This window comes from Xylocopa sonorina, chromosome 8 (assembly GCF_050948175.1).
Source record: "Xylocopa sonorina isolate GNS202 chromosome 8, iyXylSono1_principal, whole genome shotgun sequence".
Lineage (NCBI taxonomy): Eukaryota > Metazoa > Arthropoda > Insecta > Hymenoptera > Apidae > Xylocopa > Xylocopa sonorina.
This window is the reverse complement of record NC_135200.1, coordinates 4,208,778-4,220,192: the sequence shown is the minus strand read 5'-3', so window position 1 is coordinate 4,220,192 and position 11,415 is coordinate 4,208,778. Positions and strand designations below refer to the sequence as shown.

Here is an 11,415-nt window from a genome sequence, read left to right as displayed (position 1 = left end):
TCTCGGGTATTTTGTACTATGAGGATCTGTACAATGCTAACTTATGATCAGCTAATAGTGGTTTGAGAGAGGAATCTAACAAATTTTACAACAGAGTGCAGTGTGTAACATTTTTGCATTTATTACAAGGTTCTCTTATTCTTTCAATATATTAAACGCTTTTAATTCTTTGTCTCGCATTCTCTAATAAATGAAATTCTGCTTTGTAAATAATTCAAATGAAACTATCCAAACAGAAAATTGAATCTGTTGTGCATAGCACCACAAATTGTCTGCCATTGGGTGCTTTATTAATATACATATATCAGCAAACAATGCAGCAGCAATTTTAAATGACAGTGATTAAAAGATTGTGATTTTTTAACTATGTATTTTACACCATTCTCATCTAGATAGAGATATTTGCTCAATGCAAAAAAATGATTACAATAGAACAATGATTTCTTAAGTATTAAAGAATTTTTGCTTACTTTACAACCTTTAATGAAGTAGTTTAGTTTCTTTTTATAAAAATCCAATAATAATAGTTAGCCAAGTCCCTTACTTAGTTACATAGTGATAAATTCACCAAGCAATAATCATCAAAGGAATCCATTCTTGCCATTTTTATTAGAGATAAATACTTGAAAGTCGCAAAAGAGAGTACATGTGGTTTTGTATATTAACAGTTACTTAAGGATCTTAATACAAACTGCGAGTTCGGAATAGATACACATGAAATACATATGAGGGGAATGGTGGTTTGATTTATAAAGAAAACAACAAATAAGAATGTAAATAAAAACAAACACTATCTTGCATTTCTATTATTTATTAAGAAATAGTATATGTTCTTTATAACAGGTAGTTAATAGGTTTAGCCTTTTCTCCCTTTTCCTTTCCCTTTGTGTTTTCCCTTTATCCTTTTTCTGACACCTACAAATTGTTCCGTATCATCTTCATTGTCGTCTTGATGCTTTTTTCGTTTGCCCAAGTTTTTACTATCTTCGATGTCTTTCATTTCCTAAAATAATACAATGTTCTTTTTAGTCCTATTTGCTGCATGTGTCAGGAATCAACAGAATATCTTTTCCAACATATCTGATAAATTATTCTGAATTAAAAAGATTATAGGTAAGCTATGGGGGAGAAAATGAAACGTTCCTTTCCAATAATTCTATTAAAGTGATTTTTCACTTGCACTTTTATCTTATTACAAATGTATGTGTATATAGAATCTTTTTTATCTCAAAACGATTTATCAAACATGTTTGAAAAGTTGTTATGTTAATTCCTGAATCATTCTGTACATTAATGCGATAATCAAATAGTGGATTATTGAATTTACCATTTTTACAATGCGTTGTACTTCGGCTACTCTTTCTTGAAGTACCATTACCTCATCCTCTTGGGTCGGATACAATGGTAACTGTTTCGATATTAACTGTTCTATTCTTTGATATAGTTCTACGTCATATTGTGTTACAAATGTAATTGAACGTCCAGAACGACCAGCACGCGCAGTACGTCCAACTCGATGTATATAATCTTTGCTATGCGTAGGTATATCGAAATTTATTACAATATCTACATGAGGAATATCAAGACCCCTACAGAAAGTATATAAATATTATGGATTAAAAGAGAATATGACTCTCGTAACTAAATAAGTTGAATAACCGATGGACCTACCTGCTAGCAACATCTGTGGAAATTAGTATAGATCGATTTTTCGCTTTGAATTTAGTAAGCGCGGCTATTCTCTTATTTTGAGACATCTGTCCGTGTAAAGGGACAGCAGTGAAGCCCAAATTTCGTAAAAGAAGTGCAGTTCTAACAGTGTTGTTACAGGTTGCGCAAAATATCATAAAGCTGTTACCAGCCAATTCATTCAAAATATGTACAAGATATACATCCTGTAATGTAAAATTACTATAAATAACATTTTTTAGCAGAAATTAACATATTGCGGTCTGCTGCTCTTTAAATATAAGCATACATAGACCGCAATGCGTTAAGAAAGACTATTAAATTGTTTGCACCTTAAATTTTACTGGAAGAAATATGTAATATTGTTGTAATTTTTCAACAGTTTGATACTTTGTTGAAACCTCTACTTTAACAGGATTACGCAAAGACGCTCGTTGTAATTTTTGAACTTTTTTAGTCATCGTTGCAGAGAATAGCAATGTTCTTCTTTCACGAGGAATTACCCGCAAAATTTTATCTACTTCAACTTCAAAATCCATGTTCAAAATTCGGTCTGCTTCATCCATGACCTTTCCAGATTAAAACATTTTAATTATCTATCTAGTTTGCAGTATTGAAGGAATTATTATATCCAAGAAATTATTATTTACCAAAAACTTTAAAGACCGTAAACTAAAACCTTTGGTGTTTTCCAAGTGGTCAACTAATCTTCCTGGAGTAGCAATTAAAATATGTGGCTTCTTTGCCAATGTTAATGCCTGGGACATCATATCCATTCCACCTACTATCACTGCACATTTTATACCAATACTTGATCCTATAATTTAATAATAAGTGACAAATATATTTTAAGTTGCTACAATGTAAAATAATAGAACACCTTTTACCTAAAGCTTCAAATTGTTCTGATATTTGGAAAGCTAACTCTCTGGTAGGCGTTAAAATTAAAGCGAAATATCTTTGAGGATTTTCCAAAAGTGCTTGCATTATAGGAAGAGCGAAGGCAGCAGTTTTTCCAGAACCAGTTTCTGCCAGTCCTATTATATCTTTACCTAATAAATTTTGTATCAATTTAGTTATTCCATTTTTACATTTATAAGCTACTTGTTTTTTCAAATGTACCTTCAAGTGTTAATGGAATTGCTTCGCATTGAATTTTTGTAGGTGATTCCCATTTGAGATCCTCGCAAGCTTTGCATAGTGTATCCACAAGGCCCTATAATTGTTTACAAAATATTATAGATTAAAACAGTCTTTATAGTTAATTTCAATCTTTTTAAAATACATTAAAAACTTTTAATGTATGCTTTCTAAGTATTAAGATTTAAATAATCATTACTTGTATATAGTATGTTTAAAATATCATAAAACATATTTTGTTTATAATGATACATCATTAAGTTTATATGATAAGTATAAAAGTATATTATATATATTTAAGAGAGGGAGAGAGAATTCAAAGAATTGTATTTTAAATTAATGTATTATATTTAAATATATTTTAACATTAGTTAGAACCGTTTTATACTTAAAAAAATTTATCAGTAGTTATAGTGTAATTTTTAAATGAACATTATAACCTGATTACCAACAAACTTCATTTGTACATATAGAATGTCATTTAATTACTATGATGATTTGGAAAAATTTAGTGAACATATATTTTCGCATTATTGAAAATCTTCTAATTTACTACAATTATTTTAATATATATCTATTCAAAAAGGAGCACATGGAATAACTTTATTGCGTTTAGGTTAAGTTAGGTTATATTTATTTTACCTAAATTTTCAAACTTACCAGGTCTTTCCATGTTACTTTCTTTAAATTTTCTTCCTCTACTTCCTTTATCGGAGCGTCTTCATCCATTTTTTATAATACTAATGTCTGCAATTAGTAAACTGTCAAAGTTTGTGTATTCCTCGTGCTTAACGGAATCAGCAATTAATGATTGGTATGCTTGCAGCTTAAGTTCACTGACATTCGACATAATAATAATAATAATATTTTTTTGTTTTAAATACAATTATACTTTCGAATAAGGCTGTATATTTGAAACATTAAATATAATACAATATTATTTATTTAAATATACATTTTTATTATTGTTACAAATATTGATCATCAAAATTGATAACAGCAGATTCTATTATTACTATACACAATCTGTTGTTACTTATAACCTAATTTTGTTATCAGAAGTATAAGGTTATGTAAATACTATTTACAATAATAATTATTAACGATAATAATCCATGAAATTCATTGCGATAAATAAACCAGTAGAATTAAACGCAATTATTTATTCAAAAATAAAACATACTAATTGTACATTAAATATAAACAGTGCCGTGTCGTAAATCGCATACTCGATCAGATAAAGGCTCGCTGCTGCACGAAACGGTGTGCCATTTTCCCGCCAAGAAACGAAGAACACAATACCAACGACGTGACCCTGTTTCAATCTAAAGTAGAACGAAACGAGCAACAAATCGTAACTATCGTCTGCCCTCTTTCTCTCTCTCTCTCTCTCTCTCTGTTTCTCAATTACGTTCCAGTCTCTCGCGGTCGCTGGAACAGCGAAGAGGAGAAATTGCGGGGGAAACAATTTCACCAGCACGAGGCTCTATCCTATTACATAATGCGGGGCCTGCGTAGAACGAAGCTGAGGATATTAATCGCAAGCGGCGCTGTAACAATAATTGTTTCGTAATGGCTCTTACGGCTCGTTGCGCGTTCGGCAACTGAACCAGGCTCGCGTGAACCAGAGATTGTTAGAGAGTTTAGTTCCCGGGTTTTGGTTAAACGAATTTCACGCATGAACGGAATTAAGCGGTAGTGATGAGCTCGTACACATTCTCGCAGAAAGTATTCACGCCCGTGCCACCGGAGAAGGGCAGCTTTCCGCTCGACCATGAGGGTGCCTGTAAGCTGCTCATGATCAAGTATACGCGTTGCCTGCTCGAGAACAAAAGCGAGAGTACGATATGCCGGAACATCGCGAAGGATTATCTAGCCTGCCGCATGGATAATGATCTGATGGCGCGAGAAGAGTGGGCCAATCTTGGTTTCGCCGACGAGGTCAAGGAGACATAACAGCAGCGATTTATTGCTAATCGATTGTCGCGACACATTGTAGATCGCCGCTCTTATCGCTCAGCTGGTATTTACGAACATTTCTGCTGGCCATCATTGTTTTACCGCGGTCGAGCCTACTGCCGGGGCTACGGGTTTTAAACTGTATACATGTAACTTAGTATGTCTTTTACCGATTACGAGTAATCTCTATGTACGCGTTTCTCTCCAAGGAACGATCAGTTATCAGTAGTGTGTTCTCTTCGATATGTAATCGAATTAAAGGTGATTCCAGTGCAAGTGAAGACCTTAGAAAGTAACTTGTTAGACACAGCAATATATTCGTTATAGAAATATTGGGTAAAGGAGAAAGTCAGAAAAATATCCGTTTCCGTTGACACTCTGTAGATCTTTGTTAATTGGAATAGTCAAGGCATTCGCTATTGGATGATGCAAAGCGTAGCGATTCGTTTTACATTGCGGGTGAAAAGTTGAATCTGTTCTGTATCATCCAGTAAACGCTATCGTTCAAACGGAATCACGGTTTTATGTAATAAAAGATTAGCGAAACGCGAATTGTTAAAAACATAAAAGGTATACATAGATTTGTAAAAATGGCGCACATCTCTAGAAAGAAGATTTTAATCGGCTGTACCGGTAGTGTCGCCACGATAAAATTGCCCCAATTAGTAGAGAAACTATGGCAGAACAATTTGGAAGTGAGAGTAGTGGTTACGGAGAAGGCTAAGCATTTTTTGAAGGAGGCCGAACTGCCACCTGGTATTCAAGTTTTATCAGACACCGTAGAATGGGCCGCGTGGCAAGACAGAGGCGATCCTGTATTGCACATCGATTTGGTTAAATGGGCTGATTTATTCTTAATCGCTCCGCTAGATGCTAACACTCTTGGCAAAATAGCCAGTGGTATATGCGATAACATATTGACCTGTGTCGCACGTGCCTGGGATCCCATGAAGCCTTTGGTCTTTTGTCCTGCCATGAATACAAAAATGTGGGAACATCCTGTGACCGCGCCACAGGTATAAGTTATGTTACTTAAACAATGGCACGTATATGTATCGTTACACTCAAGCTACAAGCTGAAGCAGGTTGCTTGGAACAAGAAGAATGAGTTAAAATTGAACGGTTTTCTTTACAGAATTGTGTGCTCTATTCCTATAGAATTAATTAATGTAGTTTTTATTCTCTTCAGGTGTCTCTGCTGAAGTCTTGGGGGTACAAGGAAGTTACATGCATTTCTAAAACTCTTATGTGTGGTGATATTGGAATAGGGGGTATGGCAGAAGTAGACACTATTGTTCACACTACGTTGAGATTGCTTAACCCTTGGGACCCATATTCGCCGCCGGATATGCGCCTTTAGCATCAGGAAGTAAAAATAAAACGTTCAACGAAGCTTTATCATATAGATAGAATGTGAGATGTTTTATGGAAAAAAAAAAGAGAAAATTAAAAGTAAAAGCAGATCGCGTACTATGGTGGAATTCAAATAATTTATGCTCATTGTAAAATTCGAGTCCAACAAGTTTATTAGCTTGTAAGATTACGCTTTCTCCGAATGCACCGTAGTCGCGATATTTTGTTGCTCAAATGAAACGTCTAAACAAAAACCAGTTACGTTAAGGGAAGTGAGCACGACGGAGTTTGTTTGTCCACTCGCCAAAATAAACTGTAAAAACTGTAAAGAAATTCTGTTGACATATCCTTTGAAGTTGATTCATTAAATAAAGTGTACATGTGTTTTGTTAAATATATGAATTGAATGGTAATACAGTTTGCGATCTTTTCGTTTCTATGATTTTAGGAACAATTTTATTAGTGAAAAGTACTCAGACAACACAACAAATCACATAACACTTGAAAAAGCACCAGCGTATCATAAAAAAGCCACAGGGGTATCACCAGGATTACACATATTTAAATGCAACAGAACAGCACGCAATGTTGTTGCACTGCTGATACTGCCTGCCAATGCAGTACATTCATGAATTTTTTCGGTGACACTTTTCCATCTACCTTATAAACGAATATTAAAAATGACTGAACTTAACAGTTTATTCATTTTTATTCTAAACTAGATTAACATGAAACAAAGATATAATTATACTTGTTTTTATTATTTTTGTAATCTAACTCTATACAGCGATTGTTAATTGCAAGTAAGAATATAAATTATTGTATATTTTAGTAGTTTTATTTTAATTTATTGTATATTTCCCGCTTTAGAGGTAAGAGAGAGAAAGATATATAAGAAAGTTATAAGAAAGAGTGAGACAGATATTACCTACCCTACTCTAGAACCCCTGGCGCCATCTCTGTGAAAAGTGCTCAAACTGGTCGCTCAGCATTATCGACAGCGAAGTGAACTACTCAAGAACTACTAGCGCCATCTCTTGGAGGAGCGTTAAAACTGATCAGGCATTAGTTTCAGTATTCTCCACAGAGATGGCGATAGTAGTTCTTGAGTAGTTCACTTCGCTGTCGATAATGCTGAGCGAGCAGTTTGAGCACTTTCCACAGAGATGGCGCCAGGGGTACCAAAGTAGGGTCTGTATCAACTATCTCACTCTTTCTTATAGCTTTCTAATATATCTTTCTCCCTCTTACTTCTAAAGCGGGAGTTATAATTTATCTTACTTTTTCTTTTCAGTAAAAATTAAGGAATTTCTTAATTTTATCAGCAGTACTCTAAAATTCTGTTACTAAGATGTGAAAGAGAAACAGAGAGAAGGAAAGGGAAGCGGAAACGAAGTCAGGAAGACAATAGATGTTTGATATAAGGGTGATTCACTACTCGTGACAAATTTTTACAGCTGATACTACACTTCAAAAGCAACAAAAAAGTTCGTGTAAACCTAGGTTCAATTTACATAAATGGCAGAGGAAATTGGGATTTTTGTTTTTTCAGAGACACAGCAGTTGCACTCATATTATTGATTGTATCTACCAAATCGTTAGTCGTACACGAAAATGATAAAGAATATTGAAAAGAGCAATAAATTTGCTATTATAATAGTCCCTATTTTATCCTGAAACTCGAAAACAGCTGGAGCAATAAAAGTTTTAACTTATTTCAGGAGGCAAAATTTGTAAATTGCGAAAACTTTGATCTCCTATTTAGGCAATTAATTTTAGACCTGGAGGGCAACAAATTTCACAAAAACTTCCTTATTCACTAAGCTTTCCGATGATATAATCAGTTTTTTATTCCGTCGCACGGAAGCGAAGGAAATTTGTGTGAAATGGTGAAAACTCCAGGCGAGCTGTATATGCGTTAATAGCACTCAAGGGGTTAATTTAATTTTTAACCCTAAAGGCGGTTTTCCACAGAAAATTTGTAACGACCAATTTTATTCCCCTAAGTATCTTATTGCAAAAATAATTAGGAAGTTAACTTTATTTTTTCTGCATTGAAGTCCTGCAGGTGTGAGGAGTAGAGAAGACCATACCTGTCCCTTAAGAGACCCAATACTCTAGAGATTTAATGTCCTCACTCTTGTAGTACTCCAATGCAAAAGAAAAGTTAACTTCCTAATTTTTTTTTGACGAAAAGATTGCCAACACTTGGGGTAGTAAAATTGGTCGTTACAAATTTTCTGTGGAAAGTCGTCATTAGGGTTAAAAATTAAATTAACCCTTCCGTGTGGCGGAATAAAAAACCGATCAGATCATCGGAAAGCTTAGTAAATCAGGAAGTTTTTGTGAAATTTGCTGTCCTCTAGGTCTAAAATTAATTGCCTAAATAGGAGAGTAAAGTTTCTCGCAATTTACAAATTTTGCCACCTGAAAGAAGTTTAAACTTTTATTACTCCACCTGTTTTCGAGTATCAGTTCCTAAAAACTTATAAACTAAAAATTAGCTTTAAGAACATTTTTGTTGTACGCAAATTGTTAAAAGGTTACAATAAATGGCTCAGTTATTGTTATCAAATTGTTTATTCATTTAAAACCTGACCAGTACTCCTAGAATGACCAATTCCAATCCTTGAACGAGAAAAAACTCGTAAAAGATAGCCCCGAACCCAAATAAATTAGTTGGTCGCATTTCAATTTCAAGAATTTCGAGGATTCCTGGAAATGACGTCATTTTCCTAGAAGTGGCACAATTCGGATACCTCCTGGAACATCATGTTCTCCTGATACAAAGTCCGATTTTCGGGTTCTCGATTGAAAAATCTCTGAAAGCTGACAGTTCCTGGAAAATGACGTCACTTCCAAGAATCGCCAAAATTCCAAGAATTCTCGATGACGTCATTTCCAAGAAATGGCACTATTCGAATACCTCCTATGACGTCATGTTCTCCTGATACATTGCCGATTTTTCGAACAAAATCTTGAAAATCCGACTTTGTATCAGGAGAACATAAGTGGTGAGGAGGTATGCGTGCCACTTCTAGGAAAATGACGTCACTTCCAGGAATCGCCGAAATTCCAGGAATTCTCGATGACGTCATTTCCAAGAAATGGCACTATTCGGATACCTCCTATGACGTCATGTTCTCCTGATACATTGCCGATTTTTCGAACAAAATCTTGAAAATCCGACTTTGTATCAGGAGAACATAAGTAGTGAGGAGGTATGCGTGCCACTTCTAGGAAAATGACGTCACTTCCAGGAATCGCCGAAATTCCAGGAATTCTCGATGACGTCATTTCCAAGAAATGGCACTATTCGGATACCTCCTATGACGTCATGTTCTCCTGATACATTGCCGATTTTTCGAACAAAATCTTGAAAATCCGACTTTGTATCAGGAGAACATAAGTAGTGAGGAGGTATGCGTGCCACTTCTAGGAAAATGACGTCACTTCCAAGAATCGCCGAAATTCCAGGAATTCTCGATGACGTCATTTCCAAGAAATGGCACTATTCGGATACCTCCTATGACGTCATGTTCTCCTGATACATTGCCGATTTTTCGAACAAAATCTTGAAAATCCGACTTTGTATCAGGAGAACATAAGTGGTGAGGAGGTATGCGTGCCACTTCTAGGAAAATGACGTCACTTCCAAGAATCGCCGAAATTCCAGGAATTCTCGATGACGTCATTTCCAAGAAATGGCACTATTCGAATACCTCCTATGACGTCATGTTCTCCTGATACATTTCCAATTTTTCGATCAAAATCTTGAAAATCCGACTTTGTATCAGGAGAACATAACATATGAGGAGGTATCCGAGTTTTGCCATTTCTTGGAAATGACGTCATCGAGAATTCCTGGAATTCGGGCGATTCTTGGAAGTGACGTCATTTTCCTAGAAATGGCAAGCATACCTCCTATGACGTCATGTTCTCCTGATACAAATTCCGAATATCGAGGTTTTCCGATCGGAGAGTCAATTTTTGATAGTTTATTTTCCCGCTCTATCTTTGGATAGCTCAAGTTAGAAATTCTTATACGAGAGGAAAATTAATTGAGGGGTAAAAAATGATAAAAACGAAAGTAAATTGAAAGATTTGTTTATTATACTTCGTCGATAATTATTACAGTATAAATTACAAAGGTGTTCTTAAAATCTAATTGTTATAAAACTATTCTTATAAACCCATGTACAATACATCTTATAAACTAAAACTTATGTAAATTTATAAGAATAAATATCGATTAATTAATTGTTCGAAGGTTTTTGTTCTTGATTGAGAAGTGATGTCCATTGTGCTAGGAGTTATTAGCTTTCCTTTTTTTAATTCCACGTTGACTTGTAAATGTTGTGGCATGGTAGATATTTCAGTAAACGAACATTTGCATGTCCTGGACGTATCACTAACAGCTACAGAATTGTTCTCTCGTCCACTGTGGTTTTATCTTCTTTATTCTTGTTGACAATTAATTCAGTATTCATTCTTCAAAGAAATCCCATTGCTTTGCATTCATGCAAGTAAAAGACGCAAGAAACCTGCACATACAATTGTACTTATTAATAGGCTAAGTGTACCTGTGAATTCGAATAGATTCGATGAATAAAAAGATTGATAAAAATGAATAAATGAAGTTACCAATAACTATTACATAAGTAGATGAGGGGTAACTCTCTCCCTCTCTCTGTCTCTCTCTTTTTCTCTCTGAAAAGGTCCTTTGTAAAATTTTTAGTTACTTATTTAATTTCATACATCATTCAATTTTTTAAGTGAAGTATCACAGAACTGAAAAGACTTGGATGTGAAATTCATTCTTGAACTCCACACAAAATTTCTATTAGCATCACTTAATGTGCTCACTTAATTAACTACGACATTAAATAGTACTAATATGATTCTTGTAAAGCTTCTCCTCTTTTATTTGCAAATTAGAATACGACTTATTCTTGAAAATGCCCGACCAATGCAAGGCTGATTTCTTCCCTGGCTGGAAAAGAATACTTTTAAGGTCGATGAAGGCGAATAAACGCAAAAGTGAAGATAAGTCGTCGTTTATTATTAAAGTAGCTTGTTAAAGTTATTTAAAAATTATTTAAAAATTTATTAAAATTATATTGTATATATATATATATACATAAATATATATATATATATAAATATTTATATAATCGGGGTATAAGAGAGAAGTGTATTAAAATTTGGTCGCGTGCAGACTAGAGCGCGTACGCAACGTACGCCCTCGCGTTTATACGCGATTTTACATAAATA

General features: G+C 34.4%; 3 protein-coding genes across 3 annotated transcripts; 2 read left to right on the top strand and 1 right to left on the bottom strand.

Moving 5' to 3' along the window:
* Positions 1–795: 795 nt before the first annotated feature.
* Pths (probable ATP-dependent RNA helicase DDX47) lies at positions 796–3,635 on the bottom strand. Its single transcript, XM_076899486.1, has 8 exons — positions 3,490–3,635; positions 2,812–2,905; positions 2,577–2,741; positions 2,340–2,506; positions 2,022–2,258; positions 1,672–1,895; positions 1,328–1,589; positions 796–1,003 (listed from the first exon to the last, which is right to left on the bottom strand). Exons 1-8 carry the CDS (start codon positions 3,556–3,558, stop codon positions 857–859), a joined length of 1,365 nt encoding a protein of 454 aa, XP_076755601.1. The 5' UTR covers positions 3,559–3,635; the 3' UTR covers positions 796–856.
* Positions 3,636–4,440: 805 nt separating this feature from the next.
* On the top strand, positions 4,441–4,931 carry LOC143426232 (uncharacterized). The gene has a single exon (XM_076899504.1). It carries the CDS (start codon positions 4,531–4,533, stop codon positions 4,783–4,785), a length of 255 nt encoding a protein of 84 aa, XP_076755619.1. The 5' UTR covers positions 4,441–4,530; the 3' UTR covers positions 4,786–4,931.
* A 352-nt stretch (positions 4,932–5,283) lies between these two features.
* On the top strand, positions 5,284–6,567 carry Ppcdc (phosphopantothenoylcysteine decarboxylase). The gene is made up of 2 exons (XM_076899498.1): positions 5,284–5,804; positions 5,978–6,567. Exons 1-2 carry the CDS (start codon positions 5,379–5,381, stop codon positions 6,146–6,148), a joined length of 597 nt encoding a protein of 198 aa, XP_076755613.1. The 5' UTR covers positions 5,284–5,378; the 3' UTR covers positions 6,149–6,567.
* The last annotated feature ends 4,848 nt before the right edge of the window (positions 6,568–11,415 follow it).